This window comes from Melanotaenia boesemani, chromosome 11, assembly GCF_017639745.1.
Source record: "Melanotaenia boesemani isolate fMelBoe1 chromosome 11, fMelBoe1.pri, whole genome shotgun sequence".
Taxonomy (NCBI): domain Eukaryota; kingdom Metazoa; phylum Chordata; class Actinopteri; order Atheriniformes; family Melanotaeniidae; genus Melanotaenia; species Melanotaenia boesemani.
Genome location: NC_055692.1, coordinates 3,761,579 through 3,786,372, shown reverse-complemented (window position 1 = coordinate 3,786,372; position 24,794 = coordinate 3,761,579). Strand labels below are relative to the sequence as shown.

The 24,794-nt window shown below is 38.3% G+C and overlaps 1 protein-coding gene and 1 long non-coding RNA gene across 2 annotated transcripts in view; both read right to left on the bottom strand.

Moving 5' to 3' along the window:
• Positions 1–3,580: 3,580 nt before the first annotated feature.
• Positions 3,581–24,794, bottom strand: part of LOC121648531 (zinc finger protein 501-like) — a 28,024-nt gene continuing 6,810 nt past the window's right edge. The window contains exons 2-5 of the mRNA XM_041998725.1: positions 21,819–23,149; positions 21,653–21,734; positions 4,419–4,486; positions 3,581–3,598 (exon numbers count right to left, since the gene is read on the bottom strand). Of these exons, the coding sequence (XP_041854659.1) occupies positions 3,581–3,598; positions 4,419–4,486; positions 21,653–21,734; positions 21,819–23,048 (1,398 nt within the window). The 5' untranslated portion in view covers positions 23,049–23,149. The remainder of the gene's footprint in view (positions 3,599–4,418; positions 4,487–21,652; positions 21,735–21,818; positions 23,150–24,794) is intronic.
• LOC121648333 lies at positions 5,655–14,204 on the bottom strand. The gene is made up of 2 exons (XR_006011953.1): positions 13,968–14,204; positions 5,655–5,731 (listed from the first exon to the last, which is right to left on the bottom strand). It is a non-coding gene; the product is annotated as an uncharacterized LOC121648333 (long non-coding RNA).

Sequence of the window (24,794 nt, the reverse complement as noted above, 5' to 3'; positions counted from 1 at the left end):
GATCATCTGAGCAAGTCCATCAAGTGTCATCCTTTTTCTGTGTCTCCCTTCACTTTTGAAAGGTTTCCAATTTTGAGGAAATATTCTGTGTTGCTATGCTGAGTGTTGCTGCTGTGGAGGTCTAAGGTGACTTTATTGATGTAGTGAGTATGCATTTTTTTAAAATAAATATCAAAATGAGAGGAAAGAAGGAGACTAAGCTTCCTTATTTATATATTTGTTCCAGTGTTAAGACATTTTATTTGGTAATTTTATTTCTTTTGAATACCTGTCTGATCATATACTGTACTTATTATTTTGTGTGTGTGTTCTATTTGATATCACCTGCTTGCTTCTGCTACTGCACCTGTACTGTTGCAACAAAGCAAATTCCCCACTGAGGGACTAAAAGTACATTACTTCTTTTTCTTGTTCTTCTTCTTCTCATTATTATTATCACTTTAAGCGGTATTCCTAAAATTATATTTTTAATCATCTACATATCACCCATGGGACAAATATTAACACCTTCCAGTTGCGGCCTTAGGCAAGACCCTTAACACTACAGCCTAACCTTTGTAAGTCTCTGGAAAAAATAAAGTGTTTGCTAAATGACTGTAATGTAATCTCGAGGTTTCCACTAGGTACTGTATAGAATGATGGGAAAAGGGAGTTGGGTGTTTGTTCAAAGACAAGTACATATAACTCAACAAGGTAATGTAAGGCAAGGCAGTTTATTTGTATAGCACATTTCATGTACAGGACAATTCAAAGTGCTTTACATAAAACAAAGGCATTACAGATATTTAGAAATAGTAAAAGGCATCAACACATAATCACAATAAAATAATAAAAAACATTAAAATGATTAAAAGCAAGATAAGTTAAAAAAGTTTCCGTGCAGATTTCATGTACAGGCGCACGAGAAAAGAAATGTTTTAACCTGGATTTAAAAATGTCTACATTTGGGGAAAGTTTAATCTCCAATGGCAGCTTGTTTGCAGCATAACAGCTAAATGCTGCTTCTCCATGTTTAGTCTGGACTCTGGTCTGGACTAGTTGACCAGAGTCTTTGGATCTAAGAGCTCTGCTAGGTTTACATTCTCTGAACATATCACAGATGTATTCTGGGCCTAAACCATTTTGGGATTTGTAAACAATCAGAAGGGTTTTAAAATCTATTCTGTGACTGACTGGAAGCCAGTGTAAAGATTTCAAAACTGGTGTGATGTGTTCAGATCTCTTAGTCCTGGTTAAAACTCTAGCAGCAGCGTTTTGGATGAGCTGGAGATGTTTAATGATCTTTTTAGGAAGTCCTGTTAAAAGACCATTACAGTAATCCAGCCTACTGGAGATGAATGCATGGATGAGTTTCTCCTGGTCTTTCTGGGAGACTAAACTTTTAATTCTGTTGATGTTTCTGAGCTGGTAAAAAGCTTCTTAGTGAAGCTTTGATGTGGCTGCTGAAAGTCAGGTCTGAGTCTATCAACACTCCATGGTTACCAACTTGGTCGGTGGTTTTAAGAGCCCGAGTCTCTAGATGTTTGCCAATGCTAACCCTCTTCTCTTTGCTACCAAACAGAATAATCTCAGTTTTGTCTTCATTTAATTGTAGAAAATTCTCCTTCATCCAGGTGTTTATTTGCTCCAGACACTGACACAATAAGTTTTTTGGACTGCAGTCATCTGGTGACAGAGACACAAAAAGTTGTGCATAATCTGCATAATAAATGCTATAGTTCTGTAATGTTTTACCCAAAGGGAGCATATACAAGTTGAACAGAAGAGGTCCAAGGACTGACCCCTGGGGGACTCCACAAGTCATGGCCACTCACTCAGATTCATAGCTACCGATCGTAACAAAATAACTCCGGCCTTATAAATAGGACCTGAACCAGTGAAGAACCGCTCCAGAAAGTCCAACCCAGTTTTCCAGCTTGTGAAATAGGATTCTGTGATCTACAGTGTCAAACGCAGTGCTGAGATCCAGCACAACCAGGACTGATGCTCGACCAGAACCAGTATTCAACCTTATGTCATTTAACACTTTGACCAGAGCTGTTTCAGTGCTGTGATGAGGTCAGAAGCCGGAATTAATATTTTGCCTAATTGTTTTAATTTTGTTGGCTAAAAAAGATGGCAAATGGGTTGCATTTGTCAGTGGAAAGGAGCTCTGGGCTTATCTGTATATGAGGATTTGTAAGTTTTTTAATCATAGCAAACAGAGTGTGAGAATTGTTGACATTCCTGTTAATCACTTCAGATAAATGCAGCTCTCTGGCCTTGCACAGCTCATTGTTATAGTTACGCAGGCTTTGTTTGTACAGCTCATAGTGAATTTGAATTTGAAGTTTGAATTTTTCCACCATTTCCGCTCAGTTTTTCAGCTTTCTCTTTTTAGGCTGGTAACCACAGTGGTGTTTCTCCATGGCGTTTTCTGTTTGATCAAAGTGCTCTTGATTCTTATCGGTGCAACAGCATCCATTACATTCAAGACTTTCAAATTGAAATGATCCAGGAGTCCATCAATTGACTCTGCACTGGTTGTTGGTAACATAGCTATGGCCTCCACAAACTTAGCACTTGTTCTTTCATTAATGTACCTCTTCCTAACCGAGGAGTGATAAGAATAAAAATACAGATAAAGGAGTTCAGGAAAAATATAAAATGAAATAACAAAATAAAACAAGATAAAATAAAAGTGTTTATAAAAACTACTTTATAAAATAAAACAGTAAAACAATAAAACAGAAAGCCATATAAATAGGTAGCAAAATAATATTTGAATATATGACTAAATAAGCAAATTTCTAAACAACAGCAAATAAAATTCAGCTAAAAATTAGACTAAAAAGAAAGGTCTTGAGCCCTTTTTTTAAAAAACATCAACAGTCTCTGCAGCCCTGAGGCTCTCTGGCAAGCTGTTTTACAGTCGAGGCCCGTAGTGGTGGAACGAAGCCTCACCTTAAGTCTTGGTTCTGACTTTGGGAACAACTAAAAGACCAGTACCAGAAGACCTCGGGGTCTGCGAGGGTTCATACTCTAAAAGCAGGTCTGACAAATAAGAAGACCCAAGATCATTAATCAAATCTACTAGAAATAAAAGCATGCACCTCGGTCCTGGCAAGAGAGAAAAAAGGGTGGAGTCTGGCTATGTTTTAAAGATGATAAAATTCTGTCTTTGAGACATTTCTAATGTGTGGAATAAAATCAAGCTCGGAGTCAAGAAGGACACCCAGATTTCTCACACACTGGAAATATTCAAAGTTTTGTTATTTTGGTAAAGTGATCTCTCTCTAGTCTTCAGGACCAATAATTAAAACTTCTGTTTTGTCCTGACTGAGCTGTAAGAAGTTCTCAGCCATCCATGACTTAATATCTAAAATACAGTTTAAAAGAATGTTAACTGACTTCAGGTCATCAGGAAACACAGCGATGTAAAGCCTCATATCATCAGCATAGCTGTGAAAATCAATGCCGTGTCTCTTGATGACATCCCAAAGTGGCAACATGTACAAATTAAAAAGAAGTGGACCTAGAATTGATCCTTGGGGAATACCAAATTGGATATTATGGATCTTTGAGAAGCATGTATCCATATTTACATGAAACTATTGATCTGTGAGATAGGAGTAAAACCATTTAAGAACAGTACCTGAGAGGCCCACCAGACTCGTGAGTCTGTTTAATAAAATCTGGTGATCTACTGTATCAAAGGCAGCGCTTAGATCCAGTAGAACCAGAACTGAATGTTTCTGTGCATCAAAATTACACCTGAGGTAATTAACAATCTTTACAAGGGCATCTCAGTACTGTGGTTCTTCCTAAAACCAGACTGATGTTTTTCCAAAATATTGTTTTTATCCAAGAATCCTTTTTTTTTTATATCCTTTTTCGATGACTTTACTTAAAAATGGTAGGTTGGATACTGCTCGGTAATTATTAAAAACAGTGGGGTCTAAATTACTCTTCTTTAGAAGGGGTCTCACCACCGCCATTTTGAAGGCAGATGGGAAAATTGGGTCTAAAAGGTTGTCCTGGTTAATGCATCTTTGCACAAACCAGGACAAAACTCTCCAGTGTTTCCTCGGGTAAAAGTAGAGAATCAGATCTGTTTAAATCAAAATCATGAAATGTGCTATACAAATAAACGTGACTTGTGTAGATCGATTTTCAAGAATGCCTCCCCTAAATATATTCTGACCAGCACATATCTACACTGTGAATGGTTTGTCTCCTGTGTGGATTCTCATATGTTGGGTTAAGCTTGTCTTTCGATTAAATCTAAGTCCACATTCATCACAGCTGAATGGTTTGTCTCCTGTGTGGATTCTCATGTGTTCGGTTAAACTTGTCTTGTGTCTGAATCTATGTCCACATTCATCACAGCTGAACGGTTTGTCTCTTGTGTGGATTCTCATGTGTCGGGTTAAGTTTGCCTTTTGACTAAATCTATGTCCACATTCATCACAGCTGAATGGTTTGTCTCCTGTGTGGATTCTCATGTGTTCGGTTAAACTTGTCTTCTGTCTAAATCTATGTCCACATTCATCACAACTGAATGGTTTGTCTCCTGTGTGGATTCTCATGTGTTCGGTTAAACTTGTCTTGTGTCTGAATCTATGTCCACATTCATCACAGCTGAATGGTTTGTCTCCTGAGTGGATTCTCATGTGGTTGGTTAAACTTGTCTTCTGTCTAAATCTTTGTCCACATTCATTGCAGCTGAATGGTTTGTCTCCTGTGTGGATTCTCATGTGTTCGGTTAAGCCTGCCTTATAACTAAATCTATGTCCACATTCATCACAGCTGAATGGTTTTTCTCCTGTGTGGATTCTCATGTGATCGGTTAAACTTGTCTTGTGTCTAAATCTATGTCCACATTCATCACAACTGAATGGTTTTTCTCCTGTGTGGATTCTCATGTGTTCGGTTAAGCTTGTCTTGTATCTGAATCTATGTCCACATTCATCACAGCTGAATGGTTTCTCTCCTGTGTGGATTCTCATGTGTATACCGACATGTTTTTTACGACTAAATATTTTTCCACAAACATCACATTGAACTCTTTTTTTCTTTGTGTGGACTCTCTTCTGGATATTTACATTGGGTGTCACTCTAAAACATTTCTTTCTGTTCAAACAGCTCAAAGACCTTTTTGTTAAGTGTCTCTGGAGAGATCGTTGGTCGTCAAACTCTTCACCACATTCAGAACAGCTCAGTGACTTTTTGGCCGTGTTAGACTCCACATCACTGTTTACACCTGATCCATGTGCCTTGTTGTCATTCCAGCTTTTATCATCGTCTTCCATTTCAGGTCCAAAATGTGATAAATGTATCTCAGAAAAGCCTGAAGCCTTTCTGTCACTATTTGGTTGTAAATAAATGTTTGGGTCTTGATTACTGGTCATTTCTGGTGCTCCACAGTCTTCTTCAACACTTTCTGATTTAATCTGTTTAGCTGGGTTGGTGGTTGGAGTCTCTACCTCCGTATTGCCCTCAGCTTTGGTTTGATGATGATAGGCTGAATATGAACACGGCTGAGGTTCTTTATGATCATCTTCACTCTTTAGAGGAGCCATCATCATCGGTAAACTGGTGACACTCTCCATCATCCCATCATCGACTGTTCTCCATCTTGATTGGGACATAGTTCTTCTGGTTCAACTTTTTTGGAGATGGGACTCTAGGTCCAGACTTCATTTACAAGGAAACCCCTCTGGAATCAGCTGCTGCACATCTGCAGGAAACGCTGGAATGAAAAAGAAAGATAAAGATCATGCAGCAGAAAAATTCCCACCTCATCCCCTCAGAGCTTCTTTAAAGTCACACCTTTAAAATATCTTCATGCTTTGGCTGCACAATATTTTGAAAATTTACCTTCATCACGATAATAGCAAAACACAATCTGATCCATGGTTGGAGACCTCGCTAACTGTACACTACACAAATTATTATGGAAATTCAGCTTTTTGGGAATAAACCTAATATCCACTATAACCTTTACAGGTCAACTTAATTTGACTTTCTTGAAATTTCTGAATGCACAGGTACAACTGTTCAACATTTATATTTTAATTGCAGAACATGCTGTTCTCTTTATTATGTGGAAATGTTTATTTCCACACAATACATTTATGTTCACCATAGAGTTTCAATGGTACGTTTTTATTTATCTTTGTATAAATGCTGCCTGTGATGCTGCAGGAACACTTGAGTGCAAACTATATTCTTCTGTTGATCTTTTTGTTATCAAAATCTGACACAAAAATCTCAGCGATGTGTTGCTACCCCTAAAGAATTCCTGCTCCTCTCGCCACCCTATAAATATTTTTCTAGTATTTTCATTCCACATGTTTTACTTTTCTCAGTTTAGTCTTGCAGAGAAAACATAAGTTAAAGAAAACAAATTATTTTCTGTTGCACCTGAAAACCAGCTCAACCCCCCTGAGCCACCACCCCACCGCACCAACAACCAAAATTAAAAAAAAGAAAAAAGTACCGTCTTTTGTCTGCTTTTTCATTTACGATCAAAATCGGAAAAATGGAAACAAAACTATTCCCAGAATCCCTGTTATTATTTTTCCTTCAGAATTGAAAGATGAAGACAGGTTAAGAGGTGGCCAGGAAGTTAAAAAAAAGAAGGAGGACAGCGAAAAGAAGCAAAAAATGAAATCAGAAAAAAGAACGGAGACAAAAGACAGAAGCAACGACCCTTCAATCCTATCATCAGACAACCAACTGCTACACTTGTACGGAAACAACAGAGAATTTCTTACATCTTTTACAGAAAATAAAGCTGACAATCATTAAGAGTTTCTAAAAAATAAATAAATTAACAACAAAAGATAAATTTATCACAACAACAAACAAAGTACCAGATACACAATTACAAAAAAAACAAAATAAAGCTTAAAAAAAGTATCTCGTAGTGTATAGACCCAGCGGACAACTCTGTGACTGTGTCAGCATGCAGAGTATGAGGAATGAGGAGTAATCAGAGATGAGTGTGATCGTGCAAATGCGAACACGCCTCTATAGAGGCTAGAGGCAAACTAGGGCGGCCCATGTGCGTGCATCTCACGGCAGATATCCACGCGATCCGTCTCCTTCGGACACAAGAGTCCCTTGATTTTTTTCCCCCACATGTAAAAGAAAAAGAAAAAGACAGTCTGCTATTTTTCTTTGCCTGATGATCATGTGTGCGGACATTGTAACCCACTATGCAACAAGTTCTCCCCATGTCGATCACGGTGGCTAACAAATGGTTCCAAACATGGCCAACTTTCCCATCAGCCACCACAGGTCTAGTGATATGATGCCATGTTTCTATGCCTTATACCTCTTTTCAGTTCATGGTAAAACCTCTCATCAGGTCAGACTGTCAGAGCTCTGCAGACACATCTACATAAACATCTGACATTTGGTTGTTTAAACTTTCTCTCATCCAACCTGTTGTGACCGCTTAGGCCCATAAAGTTTATCGAGCTGTTTTTGTCCCAATTCTTTCTCTTCCCGACCAAGGAACAGCAAACGCCTGATTACTATCATTAAGTGTGTTACGAGTGAATTTGTCCCGACAATCGGCTCTGAAATGGGTCGTGGCTGACAATTGGAAGAATTGAACATGTTCAATATTTACAACCAAAACTCTTGACGTGTGTGAGGAAAAGTGACGACTCCTGAGTTTCATGCAGGAAAAAAAGTCATGTGTTTACCATGTAAAACACATCCACAAACACGCACTACATATGGAGCTGTTAACTAAAACCTCAGATATCAACATTTAACAAACAAACACAGAAATCTGCCACCACATCTTTTACAACCAGACAAACACACTGATGAAGTTAAAAGGTTCCATCATCAGTACCTAACCTGGACTAATAAAATGTTCCTTATTGGTACAGTTCTGCAGCTGTTTCTGAGTTGGACAAGGACTAACGTGGACAGTAAGTACAGACCAAGCAGCCAAAAGTGTAAAAAAAAAATTCACCTGTCAGTTTAACTCAGCACATTATATTAACTGATATTTTATCTATGATAGCAGGAAATCCTGACCTACTTTCTATCCAGGGTTGCAATAACCAGTAGCTTTATGTTTCAGCTAACAGCAGATAGAGCAGCACTACAACAAACCACGGCAACAAGCTTTGACAGTAAGTCGTACCAGGGTCATTATTACAGCTTCTTAAAATGGGTGATGAAGAATATCAACTAGTGATTATCATGTCATGTTTAATATAAATCTGCAGCTCCTCACCAGCCGCCTCACCTGTATCACAGCAGTTATCAACCAGTCTGTTGCTGCTGTCGATGGAGACTTTGAAATTATCACGTCATCTCATCCTGAAGTGCTTTTTTATTTTTTAAAATAAGGCCCCTCTCTGCTCCCTCTTTCCTCTGATTCCATTTGCACCACCACATTCCTCTTCCTCTCAGCTGTTCCGCCTCTGCGGGCTTTGCTTGTGTTGATTAATCTTTTTTTTTTTTTTTTTTAATCTGGACTAGACTACTGACTGATTTGTATTAGTTTATAGTGAAAACGGACTAGAACAAGAGCATCATGTCAGTTTTTACAAGTAGGCCAGTCACTTATGACCCAGAGCACTTCCACCAAGTGCACACTTCATAGGGGACCATGGGGTGTAGTGTAGGTATTGGAACAGGGCCCTAGTCCTCCGAGCGGACAAACGTCGAAACGTAGAAGACGAACAATAGCAACAAGTGGGGTTTCATGAGATGGCGGAGTGAGCAGACGTACCTCGTGCAGGCTCCCGAACCTAACTTTACCAGACCTTCCCAAACACTTTTCCCAGGTCCTCTCAGCTTGTAAACCACGCTCTGACAGCTGCAGGAAACCTTTTTTGTCTTCTTTTCTTCCAACCAGCTTCTTTTTTTTCTTTATACAACTCCCTCAAAGTATTTTCTTCGCAAGCATGGCTGGAGTTAGCATGGATCATGGCTACTCGCTAGCCACCCTGCAACAAGCTTGTGACGAAGACATCGAGTGGCTGGATCAACAAGCGGAAGAAAGCACCTGCCTGAAACAACCAAACGACCCACAAACGAGTAGACACCATACCCCACTGAAAAGTCCAAAACCAAAAAAATCCAAGACAGCTGATCCGGAACGTGAAGTCTCCAATAGCATGCTTCTTAATGCCATCCACAGCCTTGCTCAAAAATTTGATATTCAAGGTGAATCTATACAGGCTTTTGAGTGGCAGCTGAAAGAAAACACTGATGCAGTTGTCAAGATAAAAGAGTTGGTTGACACCAATACTTCTGCCCTAAAAAATGTAAACAAATTGAAGACTCAAATGACTGCACTCCAAAAAGAGAACATGGAGCTCAAGGATCGCCGCTTGGAGCATGCAAGATACAAACGAAATTTGTACGTTTGAATGGCTTACCTGAAAAAGATGGTGAAAACGTCAGAGAGGAAGTGATTAAGATCATAGCTGAAATTGTTCCCATGTCAACTCAGCAACTCCAGAACACAGTGGATAAGGTGCACAGGCTGGGCCAGAAGACCAAAACGGACAGACCCAGACAAATCATCATCCAATTCGGGATGAGAACAGTTCGTGATCAAGTTTGGAAAATGTCCAAGAATTCCAGGATCTGCAATGACCGGAAAATTCGCTTTAGGGAGGATTTCTGCAAGGAAGACCGCGAAGCACACACCCGCCTGTGGCCAAAGGTGGAGGAAGCGAGGAAGAAGGGACTCAAAGCTTTCCTTCACGATGGCTGCACCTCCATCAACGAACGCCAAGTGACAAACTGATCTCCTTTTTTCTTCTTCTCCTCCTGACTTTAGCTGCTAATGGATGAAGGTATACCAAATTTGTCTTTCGTCGGTTTCATCCATGCTTTTTCACAATACCAAACGTTTTGCTGGAAAGGGGGTAATAGAGAGAAAGAAGAAGAATAAGAGGAAAAGTAAAAAATTATTAAAAAAAAAAATATATAAAAAAAAGGGAAAGAAAATTGAAATGATAATAGAAAAAGGAATTAAAAGTAATAATATATATATATATATATATATATATATATAATTAAAAAAATAAATAAATAAAAAGGAAAGAGGGAAAAATATAAGAAATAGATGGGGGTGGATAGGAAGAACAGTTGCTGCAAGCTTTATGCCCCCCCCCCCTCCCCCCCTTTTTGTTTTTTTGTTGGTCTATGTTTATGTTATGCCTGCACGGTATAGTTGCCCTTACTCAGGTTCTACTTATGGCACTTTCATTGTTCTCATTAAATGTTAGAGGCTTAAAGAACAGCACAAAACGCAAGGCAATTTTTTCTTTTCTGCAAGGAACAACCTAGAATTAACTGTCATCTTTTTCAAGAGACACACTCGACAAAAAATGATGTTAATTTCTGGAGATCTTAATGGGGATGCACCAATGACTTATTTTTTTCGCATGGAACCGCACACTCAGCGGGTGTGGCCATTTTCTTTAACCACAATGATGGCAAAGTCATTGAACAGAAGGGTGACAATGAAGGCCACTGGCTTATGATTATTATTGAACTCAGTGACTGTAAATACATCTTGGCTAACATCTATGGTTACAATAACCAATCTAAAAATAGGAGACTAATGCGCAACGTGAATACCATGATTGATGAATGGAAGTTTATGTTCTCTACAGACAAGGTCATAATAGCAGGCGACTTTAATGTGGTCCCAGATGAATGGCAAGATATGTCGCCAACCTTGCTTACTACTCATGCTTTCAACCCTGTTATCGCAAACTTCTTGAGGTCCCTTGACCTGATTGACATATGGCGCAAAAATAACCCAGATAAAATGCAATATACTTGGAGTAATAAGGCTGACTGTCCTAAATATTCTAGGATAGACTACTGGCTGATATCAAGCAACTTGGTTGAATTATCTTCTAGCTGTGAAATTTACCCCTCTCCTCTCACTGACCACTGTGCGATTTCCCTATCTATCTCAGCACAAAAGGACTACATACTACCAAAAACATCTCTTTGGAAATTCAATAGTCATCTTTTAAGTCAAAAGTTATTCTGTAATGAAATTTTTGCCTTAATTAGAGATACTATGAAGTTAAATGATTTAAGTCCCCTTAAAAAATGGGAATGGTTGAAATTTAAAGTTAGGGAAATCAGTATTCAGGAAGGGAAGAAAATGGCGGTTAAGAGAAGACAACAACAATCTGAACTAATATCTCAAATTAACTCGCTTTACAACCAAGATATTTGAATGGACAGAAAAAATGCAGAATTGCTTGCACTACAATCAAAATTAGTTGACTTTTACACCGAGAAGGCCAAAGGTGCTTCATCCTATTTTTTCAACTTGGAAAAAAACAGACAATCTAAAAAGGTTATAAACAAACTAAACATTGAGAACTGTATTACTGACGACCAGAATAAGATCGATAACTATATTTGTAACTTTTATAAGAGCCTATATAGTTCAAAATACATAGACAATGAAGCTACCCTTTTCCTGGACATGATCAGAGAATTACCTCCTAAAATCGATGATAACTTTAAATCCCTGACAGAAGCTAAAATGACAATCACTGAACTGGACGATGCCCTGTCTCAAATGTCCAACGGCAAGTCTCCCGGCCCTGATGGCCTCACTGTAGAATTCTTTAAAGATTTTTGGGGTGAAATCAGATTTTTAGTATACGAGGCCTTTACGGGATGTATTGAAAATAACATGTTGTCACCAACTATGAAACAAGGTTTAATTACTCTCATACCTAAACCCAACAAAGACAAACTTTCCTTGGACAACTGGAGACCTATTACACTTCTATGCGTAGATTACAAATTGCTAGCTGACGTTTTCGCAAATAGACTTAAAAGAGGCTTAAATACAATTATTGACGAGACACAATCGGCATTCATAAAAAGTAGACATATTCATAACCACACACGTTTAATCCTAGATATACTTGATTACAGTTCTCTAGTCCCTCAAGAAAGTCTAATCCTTTTTCTAGACTTCTTTAAAGCCTTTGACTCCCTAGAGCACCCGTTTCTATTTAAATCCTTAGCCATGTTTGGATTCGGGAAGAACTTTTGTAGAGTTATTCAAATGTTTTACAAAGATATTTCCAGCAGCATCTCCCTTTCTCGGGGTCCCTCCACAAGATTTCCAGTAAATCGGGGCATCCGTCAAGGCTGTCCAATTAGCCCCCTCCTATTTATTAGCGCTAGTGAAATGTTGGCAATTCATCTTAAAAACTCCTCTGACATCAGGGGCATAAACATATTGGGGAAAGAATTTGTAATCAGTCAGTTTGCAGATGACACAGCATTACTGCTCAACAATGGTGATATGGTTCCCAAAGTATTAGACAAAGTTAACTTTTTTCCAAAGCATCTGGTTTAGCTCTTAATCGCCAAAAATGTGAAATTCTGACTGTCCATGATAACAACCAAAGGCATATTGATAACATCCCGGTAAGATGTGAGGTCAAATATCTCGGCCTAAAAATATCAAGAAATCGGCAGAACAGGGTAACCTTGAATATTTCTCCTAGACTGAAATCCATCCAAAAATCTTTAAACCACTGGCTATCACGTGATATATCTCTGCTAGGCCGCATTCTCCTGTCAAAAGCTGAGGGGATTTCAAGTCTCATTTACCCCTGTCAATCCCTATTTACACCATCTGATGCTATAAAAACAGCTAACTCTATTATTTTTAATTTCATATGGAAAAACAAAACTCACTATTTACGTAAATCTCAACTGGTCAGGGATTATAACAATGGGGGTTTGAGAGCCATGGAATTTGAATTGGTAATAGCTGCTCTTAGGATCAAATGGCTGAAAGAGTGCATTTCTCAGTCCCAGTCAATATGGTATCACATTCCTAACCAACTATTTAACAAGATTGGTGGTATTAATCACCTACTTAGATGTGATTTTGAAGTACCTAAAATTTCTGTTCACCTCTCGGACTTCCACAAACAAGTATTACTGTATGCAAAGATGTTATTCACCCACAATTTCTCCCCACATAAGTATATATTATGGAATAACAGAGTTATTACCATCAACAGGAAATCTTCATTCAAACCCGACTGGTATGAAAAGGGAATTCTCTTTGTGCATGATATGCTAGATTCCAATGGTCAAATACTATGCTTTAATGACTTTGTGACCAAATACAATATTAGTATTTCAAAAAAGAAATATGATCAATTCTGTAAACCTATCCCCATCCCCTCACTGCGTCTATCCAAAATGCTATGCCGCTTCCCCCGACTCCCCCATCCCTGCCCACTCTTTTAATTGGAGATATAAACTTGTTTGATAAAAAGTGCAATAATAAATTAATTAGCTTAATCTTCAAACAAAACCTTTTTGGAGACTTTACCTCTCCTTCTGTTGGAAACCACATCGAAGCTTCCCTTAAAAAGAAGGCATTCTCGACATATAAATCATACCCTATCTTACCTAAAGTTAAGGAAACTCATTTTAAAATAATTTCGGCTATATACCCTGTTAATAATTATATGCATGAGAGGTTTAAATTTGATGTGGATCCTTGCTCCTTTTGTTCTTCCAAGGCAGAACTATTTTTCATCTTTTCTATGAATGCTCTATTGTCAACTTGTTTTGGTCTGGCATCCACAGTTGGCTATCCCTAAGATTGAATAACATTCCTGTGTTTGTTTATAATGATGTTATTTACAATAAATTCTATTGTAAAAACAAAACAAACAACAACAAAAAAAAATTATGACCCAGACCACCGCTCTTCCTGTGGCCGTGAGATAGTCCGGGCCTGTTACAGAATAACTCTTCTTCCATTCTTACAACATGTCCTGCCAGACATTACAGTGTATTTTTATTTATTTATTTCACTAGTTTTATTTAAAGACCTAAAGAAAAAATCCGCCACAATTGCAAATCACATCAACCCCACACAGCCACCACTCTTACCGATTAAACTGAACACATAAATAGTAAATTCTTACTTCATTCTCCACGAGGCTTCCCTCGATAACAAGTCTTTGTCCGGTCCTTCTTCAGTCCCGTCTTTCCTCCCCAGCGTGATGGTGTCCACAGAGGACAGAAACGAACAATCATCAGTATCTAAAATACGTCGGAGGCTCCAGGTGTAGTTTAAAGTGTGAATTGCTGTTGCAGAAAATACAGTGAAAGGACGTGAATTAACTTTTTTCTCTGACCAACATAACGTTGCAGTACGGCAGTCTTCTTCTTCTTCTTCTTCTTCTTCTTCTGCTGCTGCTTCTTCTTCTTCTTCGGCGGCTCGCACTCAACGACTTGGTGCATTTTCGCCACTACCTGGTCAGGAGTGTGAACAGCAGACATTTATCTGCTACACGAACGAACAAAAAAGGACGGACTGAACTTTAGAAAACATCTGTATACCCTTGTATTGAGCTCCCGAGACAAAGATTTAATTTAACAGAAATAACTTATCATTTTGTGACACAGAAAAAGAAACCCTGATTCACCTGTTCTTTGACTGTGTTTATGTTTAACAGTTTTAGACCTCTTTTCAAAGTTTTATTATAGAGCATGATAGTGATTTTCCCAAATTAAAATTCGAATGTATTAAATTTGGGCTCACAGTAGGCGACAAATACAAAAAACGTTTGTATAACTCCCTAATTTTATTAGCAAACACTTCATCCACAAATGTCGTTATTTAAAAATGAAGCCATTGCTTGTGATGTTTAGGAATGAGTTGTTGCATTAAAAAAAAGAAACAAACAAACAAAAAAGAAAAAGAAAAAACTGTAAAATTTGTTGAGACAAAGCAAGCCTTGGACATTTACAATTATTTCAGCACTTGGACTTTTAACTAGACCTTTTTTTCTTTCTTTCTTTTTTCCTTATATTGTTTCAATTCAGTCTGTCTTGTTATTGACTCTGAATGTGCTCCCAGAGATTTAAATTTTTGTCAAGATCAGTCTGTATACTTTAGACCTTATACCTTTACTGTTATCTACTACCAGTCTTTGTTGCAAATAAAGGTGTTAAAAATCTTTATACAAATACATATAGTCTCATTTATTAATTTAATCATTCACAAAAAAATTTGGGACTCCGATGAAAACCAAAGCAATAAACTGACAATAAACTGATGTTTCTAGTCTGCATCTGTCCCTTTCAGCTTTAAGTCAAAATAACGCACACCTGGCAATGACTTTTTGTCCAAATTAACAGATAATCAATATAGTGCTTAAACTGATTAAGTACAAGTGCAGGCAAAGAGGTTTGCTGTAATCAGAAAATCAGAAAAATCAAACATCTTGCTGCTGGGTTGTCGCTACAATAGTGGCCTGGTCCAGATCATAGTCCGTCGATGGTCCGGACCACTGTAATGAGTCGTCCCAGAGCCATCGATATACTCAGAGTGGCAACACTCTCATTGACTCCCATGTACAAAAAATGGCGGTGCACTTCCGCGTTACTGGAGACGTTCAATAGTTCCAAACACCAGATCAGACTGCGGTCATCGCCAATGCATTCCGTTCATATTCAGAGGTAATGCAATATCAGTCACGGAAACGCACGTATATTTTGTCGGAGGTTCTGCAATAAAATAATTGTCTGTTCAATGTGATAAGCTTTTCTTTAAATGTATTTTGCCTTTGTATGTTATAGATATTGTCCTTTTACCTCATGGCCTCCCAGCTTTTTCTGTTTAGTTTGAATAAGTGTGGTCACGGTCTTATATTATTTATTTCAGTGTACTAATCAAGGGCATTGTTATTCATAGATTCATAGAATTTTAGGTTCAATATGACTTAGGTTAATGGAAACATATTAAAAAATTAATAAAAGGGTATTGTTCTGTCACCTCTGTAGACATGACGTACTTTACACAGTTTCTTATTGTTGCTTATTTGTGCAGCTGTATTAAAATCCTTCCTGCCGACTATTACAAGCCACCTTTTCCTCTGTTCTGGGTCCCTCGGAAATCCATACATTGGGAAGCCCCTCTCAGACCGGTTGGAGCATCCAAATGCTGCACAGTTCACCATGATTGACTGTTTTCTTGTCTGTAAAATGTTATATGTTACCAGGGGGGTGTGTAACATAAATCCAATAAAAACAAACAACGTAAAGTTTTAACTCAATTTATTTATCAAATACAATGAGGGACCATCCCCATATTCTCCTCCTGTCATCCAACTCGGAACCAGTTTACTCCCACCTGAACTATGAACTATACCCGCACACTACAAAGGCAGAGGATCCGCTTAGGTAACCGGCCCTAAAAGCGGGCCAAACCAAAACCGTACACGATTGCACTGCAAACTAACACGGCATATCTGCATGCAAAAGAGTCAGGTGTAAACGTGTCTGAGCGGCTACAGACAGGAGGACTAAAGTCATTCTCAGGGGCTGAAGATGAGGTACATATCAATGCTGAGGTGGAAGTGCACATCACCATACTGGACACAGCTTTTGAGACAATCAACAGGAGATCTGTCATACATGGCCCTCTCCTTGCTGATTTTGCATGGCTGGACCCCATAAAGTAAGATGTTTCTCTTCCTAGTAATGCACTTCAAAACCTCAGCACATGTCTCCTCAAGTTTGACAGCAGGGCTACAGTAAATAACCTCTAGTCAGAACTGAAAAATTTTGCTGGCCAGTGTGACAGACATAGGGCATCACATATAGATGAGTACAAGACCAGAACAGTGGATGGATCTGCAAAATGGGAAGAAGAAAGTGAAATTGTGACCAAAAGCTGTTATTCTTGCAAAAATTGCCCACTGTGCTGCTACCAAATTCTCTGGCAGTTCAACATGCTTTCAGATGCCTATCATCTCCTTGGGCTTGCATACAAGTACCTGCTGATCCTCTCCCTGACTCAGGTGGCCCGCGAAAGAACATTCTCAACACTCAAGTTCACTAAAAGCAGACTCCGAAGCAGCCTGTCCGCAAACAGGCTGGAGATGTTTATGCTGATGGCCACTGAAAAGGATAGTCTCATGTCATTGGACTCTGACATGGTTATTGACCGGGCAGCTGAGAAGAGTAAGCTGTTCAGAAAGCTGCTTTTGTAGCCTGATGAGGTAAAATAAAATGATCAAAACACTTCTTCTAATATATCAGATATGAGATTAAACATTATTTCACACATTATAGTCAAAAGAAAAAAATTGGCATCTGGAGTGCAAAAAAGTAAAGTGCTCAGAAAATGATTATATTAAAATAAATTAGAATAAGTGCATCTTAAAAGGTCTTAATGCATAAGACACAGATTGAATAAATATTATAATGAGGTAATGTGTATAAACAGCTGTTTTCTTCTGTTAAGCTCTCACTGTCTCTTATAAAATGCTGTCACTCACTTTTGGAAGCCTGCTGTGGTTTCCTCTAAGTACTGGATAGAATACATGATTCAACTATTTTCTAGAGTACAGATACCAGTACTTTGATCATCTGAGCAAGTCCATCAAGTGTCATCCTTTTTCTGTGTCTCCCTTCACTTTTGAAAGGTTTCCAATTTTGAGGAAATATTCTGTGTTGCTATGCTGAGTGTTGCTGCTGTGGAGGTCTAAGGTGACTTTATTGATGTAGTGAGTATGCATTTTTTTAAAATAAATATCAAAATGAGAGGAAAGAAGGAGACTAAGCTTCCTTATTTATATATTTGTTCCAGTGTTAAGACATTTTATTTGGTAATTTTATTTCTTTTGAATACCTGTCTGATCATATACTGTACTTATTATTTTGTGTGTGTGTTCTATTTGATATCACCTGCTTGCTTCTGCTACTGCACCTGTACTGTTGCAACAAAGCAAATTCCCCACTGAGGGACTAAAAGTACATTACTTCTTTTTCTTGTTCTTCTTCTTCTCATTATTATTATCACTTTAAGCGGTATTCCTAAAATTATATTTTTAATCATCTACATATCACCCATGGGACGAATATTAACACCTTCCAGTTGCGGCCTTAGGCAAGACCCTTAACACTACAGCCTAACCTTTGTAAGTCTCTGGAAAAAGTAAAGTGTTTGCTAAATGACTGTAATGTAATCTCGAGGTTTCCACTAGGTACTGTATAGAATGATGGGAAAAGGGAGTTGGGTGTTTGTTCAAAGACAAGTACATATAACTCAACAAGGTAATGTAAGGCAAGGCAGTTTATTTGTATAGCACATTTCATGTACAGGACAATTCAAAGTGCTTTACATAAAACAAAGGCATTACAGATATTTAGAAATAGTAAAAGGCATCAACAAATAATCACAATAAAATAATAAAAAACATTAAAATGATTAAAAGCTAGATAAGTTAAAAAAGTTTCCGTGCAGATTTCATGTACAGGCGCACGAGAAAAGAAATGTTTTAACCTGGATTTAAAAATGTCTACATTTGGGGAAAGTTTAATCTCCAATGGCAGCTTGTTTGCAGCATAACAGCTAAATGCTGCTTCTCCATGTTTAGTCTGGACTCTGGTCTGGACTAGTTGACCAGAGTCTTTGGATCTAAGAGCTCTGCTAGGTTTATATTCTCTGAACATATCACAGATGTATTCTGGGCCTAAACCATTTTGGGATTTGTAAACAATCAGAAGGGTTTTAAAATCTATTCTGTGACTGACTGGAAGCCAGTGTAAAGATTTCAAAACTGGTGTGATGTGTTCAGATCTCTTAGTCCTGGTTAAAACTCTAGCAGCAGCGTTTTGGATGAGCTGGAGATGTTTAATGATCTTTTTAGGAAGTCCTGTTAAAGACCATTACAGTAATCCAGCCTACTGGCTGGAGATGGATGCATGGATGAGTTTCTCCTGGTCTTTCTGGGAGACTAAACTTTTAATTCTGTTGATGTTTCTGAGCTGGTAAAAAGCTTCTTAGTGAAGCTTTGATGTGGCTGCTGAAAGTCAGGTCTGAGTCTATCAACACTCCATGGTTACCAACTTGGTCGGTGGTTTCAAGAGCCCGAGTCTCTAGATGTTTGCCAATGCTAACCCTCTTCTCTTTGCTACCAAACAGAATAATCTCAGTTTTGTCTTCATTTAATTGTAGAAAATTCTCCTTCATCCAGGTGTTTATTTGCTCCAGACACTGACACAATAAGTTTTTTGGACTGCAGTCATCTGGTGACAGAGACACAAAAAGTTGTGCATAATCTGCATAATAAATGCTATAGTTCTGTAATGTTTTACCCAAAGGGAGCATATACAAGTTGAACAGAAGAGGTCCAAGGACTGACCCCTGGAGGACTCCACAAGTCATGGCCACTCGCTCAGATTCATAGCTGCTGATCGTAACAAAATAACTCCGGCCTTCTAAATAGGACCTGAACCAGTGAAGAACCGCTCCAGAAAGTCCAACCCAGTTTTCCAGCTTGTGAAACAGGATTCTGTGATCTACAGTGTCAAACGCAGTGCTGAGATCCAGCACAACCAGGACTGATGCTCGACCAGAACCAGTATTCAACCTTATGTCATTTAACACTTTGACCAGACCTGTTTCAGTGCTGTGATGAGGTCAGAAGCCGGAATTAATATTTTGCCTAATTGTTTTAATTTTGTTGGCTAAAAAAGATGGCAAATGGGTTGCATTTGTCAGTGGAAAGGAGCTCTGGGCTTATCTGTATAGGAGGATTTGTAAGTGTTTTAATCATAGCAAACAGAGTGCGAGAATTGTTGACATTCCTGTTAATCACTTCAGATAAATGCAGCTCTCTGGCCTTGCACAGCTCATTGTTATAGTTACGCAGGCTTTGTTTGTACAGCTCATAGTGAATTTGAAGTTGAAGTTTGAATTTTTCCACCATTTCCGCTCAGTTTTTCAGCTTTCTCTTTTTAGGCTGGTAACCACAGTGGTGTTTCTCCATGGCGTTTTCTGTTTGATCAAAGTGCTCTTGATTCTTATCGGTGCAACAGCATCCATTACATTCAAGATTTTCAGATTGAAATGACCCAGGAGTCCATCAATTGACGTTGCACTGGTTGTTGGTAACATAGCTATGGCCTCCACAAACTTAGCACTTGTTCTTTCATTAATGTACCTCTTCCTAACCGAGGAGTGATAAAAATAAAAATACAGATAAAGGAGTTCAGGAAAAATATGAAATGAAATAACAAAATAAAACAAGATAAAATAAAAGTGTTTATAAAAACTACTTTATAAAATAAAACAGTAAAACAATAAAACAGAAAGCCATATAAATAGGTAGCAAAATAATATTTGAATATATGACTAAATAAGCAAATTTCTAAACAATAGCAAATAAAATTCAGCTAAAAATTAGACTAAAAAGAAAGGTCTTGAGCCCTTTTTTTTTAAAACATCAACAGTCTCTGCAGCCCTGAGGCTCTCTGGCAGGCTGTTCTACAGTCGAGGCCCGTAGTGGTGGAACGAAGCCTCACCTTAAGTCTTGGTTCTGACTTTGGGAACAACTAAAAGACCAGTACCAGAAGACCTCGGGGTCTGCGAGGGTTCATACTCTAAAAGCAGGTCTGACAAATAAGAAGACCCAAGATCATTAATCAAATCTACTAGAAATAAAAGCATGCACCTCGGTCCTGGCAAGAGAGAAAAAAGGGTGGAGTCTGGCTATGTTTTAAAGATGATAAAATTCTGTCTTTGAGACATTTCTAATGTGTGGAATAAAATCGAGCTCGGAGTCAAGAAGGACACCCAGATTTCTCACACACTGGAAATATTCAAAGTTTTGTTATTTTGGTAAAGTGATCTCTCTCTTGTCTTCAGGACCAATAATTAAAACTTCTGTTTTGTCCTGACTGAGCTGTAAGAAGTTCTCAGCCATCCATGACTTAATATCTAAAATACAGTTTAAAAGAATGTTAACTGACTTCAGGTCATCAGGAAACCCAGCAATGTAAAGCCTCATATCATCAGCATAGCTGTGAAAATCAATGCCGTGTCTCTTGATGACATCCCAAAGTGGCAACATGTACAAATTAAAAAGAAGTGGACCTAGAATTGATCCTTGGGGAATACCAAATTGGATATTATGGATCTTTGAGAAGCATGTATGCATATTTACATGAAACTATTGATCTGTGAGATAGGAGTAAAACCATTTAAGAACAGTACCTGAGAGGCCCACCAGACTTGTGAGTCTGTTTAATAAAATCTGGTGAACTACTGTATCAAAGGCAGCGCTTAGATCCAGTAGAACCAGAACTGAATGTTTCTGTGCATCAAAATTACACCTGAGGTAATTAACAATCTTTACAAGGGCATCTCAGTACTGTGGTTCTTCCTAAAACCAGACTGATGTTTTTCCAAAATATTGTTTTTATCCAAGAATCCTTTTTTTTTTATATCCTTTTTCGATGACTTTACTTAAAAATGGTAGGTTGGATACTGCTCGGTAATTATTAAAAACAGTGGGGTCTAAATTACTCTTCTTTAGAAGGGGTCTCACCACCGCCATTTTGAAGGCAGATGGGAAAATTGGGTCTAAAAGGTTGTCCTGGTTAATGCATCTTTGCACAAACCAGGACAAAACTCTCCAGTGTTTCCTCGGGTAAAAGTAGAGAATCAGATCTGTTTAAATCAAAATCAAGAAATGTGCTATACAAATAAACGTGACTTGTGTAGATCGACTTTCAAGAATGCCTCCCCTAAATATATTCTGACCAGCACATATCTACACTGTGAATGGTTTGTCTCCTGTGTGGATTCTCACATGTTGGGTTAAGCTTGTCTTTCGATTAAATCTAAGTCCACATTCATCACAGCTGAATGGTTTGTCTCCTGTGTGGATTCTCATGTGTTCGGTTAAACTTGTCTTGTGTCTGAATCTATGTCCACATTCATCACAGCTGAACGGTTTGTCTCTTGTGTGGATTCTCATGTGTCGGGTTAAGTTTGCCTTTTGACTAAATCTATGTCCACATTCATCACAGCTGAATGGTTTGTCTCCTGTGTGGATTCTCATGTGTTCGGTTAAACTTGTCTTCTGTCTAAATCTATGTCCACATTCATCACAACTGAATGGTTTGTCTCCTGTGTGGATTCTCATGTGTTCGGTTAAACTTGTCTTGTGTCTGAATCTATGTCCACATTCATCACAGCTGAATGGTTTGTCTCCTGTGTGGATTCTCATGTGGTTGGTTAAACTTGTCTTCTGTCTAAATCTTTGTCCACATTCATTGCAGCTGAATGGTTTGTCTCCTGTGTGGATTCTCATGTGTTCGGTTAAGCCTGCCTTATAACTAAATCTATGTCCACATTCATTACAGCTGAATGGTTTTTCTCCTGTGTGGATTCTCATGTGATCGGTTAAACTTGTCTTGTGTCTAAATCTATGTCCACATTCATCACAACTGAATGGTTTTTCTCCTGTGTGGATTCTCATGTGTTCGGTTAAACTTGTCTTGTATCTGAATCTATGTCCACATTCATCACAGCTGAATGGTTTCTCTCCTGTGTGGATTCTCATGTGTATACCGACATGTTTTTTACGACTAAATATTTTTCCACAAACATCACATTGAACTCTTTTTTTCTTTGTGTGGACTCTCTTCTGGATATTTACATTGGGTGTCACTCTAAAACATTTCTTTCTGTTCAAACAGCTCAAAGACCTTTTTGTTAAGTGTCTCTGGAGAGATCGTTGGTCGTCAAACTCTTCACCACATTCAGAACAGCTCAGTGACTTTTTGGCCGTGTTAGACTCCACATCACTGTTTACACCTGATCCATGTGCCTTGTTGTCATTCCAGCTTTTATCATCGTCTTCCATTTCAGGTCCAAAATGTGATAAATGTATCTCAGAAAAGCCTGAAGCCTTTCTGTCACTATTTGGTTGTAAATAAATGTTTGGGTCTTGATTACTGGTCATTTCTGGTGCTCCACAGTCTTCTTCAACACTTTCTGATTTAATCTGTTTAGCTGGGTTGGTGGTTGGAGTCTCTACCTCTGTATTGCCCTCAGCTTTGGTTTGATGATGATAGGCTGAATATGAACACGGCTGAGGTTCTTTATTATCATCTTCACTCTTTAGAGGAGCCATCATCATTGGTAGACTGGTGACACTCTCCATCATCCCATCATCGACTGTTCTCCATCTTGATTGGGACATAGTTCTTCTGGTTCAACTTTTTTGGAGATGGGACTCTAGGTCCAGACTTCATTTACAAGGAAACCCCTCTGGAATCAGCTGCTGCACATCTGCAGGAAACGCTGGAATGAAAAAGAAAGATAAAGATCATGCAGCAGAAAAATTCCCACCTCATCCCCTCAGAGCTTCTTTAAAGTCACACCTTTAAAATATCTTCATGCTTTGGCTGCACAATATTTTGAAAATTTACCTTCATCACGATAATAGCAAAACACAATTTGATCCATGGTTGGAGACCTCGCTAACTGTACACTACACAAATTATTATGGAAATTCAGCTTTTTGGGAATAAACCTAATATCCACTATAACCTTTACAGGTCAACTTAATTTGACTTTCTTGAAATTTCTGAATGCACAGGTACAACTGTTCAACATTTATATTTTAATTGCAGAACATGCTGTTCTCTTTATTATGTGGAAATGTTTATTTCCACACAATACATTTATGTTCACCATAGAGTTTCAATGGTACGTTTTTATTTATCTTTGTATAAATGCTGCCTGTGATGCTGCAGGAACACTTGAGTGCAAACTATATTCTTCTGTTGATCTTTTTGTTATCAAAATCTGACACAAAAATCTCAGCGATGTGTTGCTACCCCTAAAGAATTCCTGCTCCTCTCGCCACCCTATAAATATTTTTCTAGTATTTTCATTCCACATGTTTTACTTTTCTCAGTTTAGTCTTGCAGAGAAAACATAAGTTAAAGAAAACAAATTATTTTCTGTTGCACCTGAAAACCAGCTCAACCCCCCTGAGCCACCACCCCACCGCACCAACAACCAAAATTAAAAAAAAGAAAAAAGTACCGTCTTTTGTCTGCTTTTTCATTTACGATCAAAATCGGAAAAATGGAAACAAAACTATTCCCAGAATCCCTGTTATTATTTTTCCTTCAGAATTGAAAGATGAAGACAGGTTAAGAGGTGGCCAGGAAGTTAAAAAAAAGAAGGAGGACAGCGAAAAGAAGCAAAAAATGAAATCAGAAAGAAGAACGTAGACAAAAGACAGAAGCAACGACCCTTCAATCCTATCATCAGACAACCAACTGCTACACTTGTACGGAAACAACAGAGAATTTCTTACATCTTTTACAGAAAATAAAGCTGACAATCATTAAGAGTTTCTAAAAAATAAATAAATTAACAACAAAAGATAAATTTATCACAACAACAAACAAAGTACCAGATACACAATTACAAAAAAAACAAAATAAAGCTTAAAAAAAGTATCTCGTAGTGTATAGACCCAGCGGACAACTCTGTGACTGTGTCAGCATGCAGAGTATGAGGAATGAGGAGTAATCAGAGATGAGTGTGATCGTGCAAATGCGAACACGCCTCTATAGAGGCTAGAGGCAAACTAGGGCGGCCCATGTGCGTGCATCTCACGGCAGATATCCACGCGATCCGTCTCCTTCGGACACAAGAGTCCCTTGATTTTTTTCCCCCACATGTAAAAGAAAAAGAAAAAGACAGTCTGCTATTTTTCTTTGCCTGATGATCATGTGTGCGGACATTGTAACCCACTATGCAACAAGTTCTCCCCATGTCGATCACGGTGGCTAACAAGTGGTTCCAAACATGGCCAACTTTCCCATCAGCCACCACAGGTCTAGTGATATAATGCCATGTTTCTATGCCCTATACCTCTTTTCAGTTCATGGTAAAACCTCTCATCAGGTCAGACTGTCAGAGCTCTGCA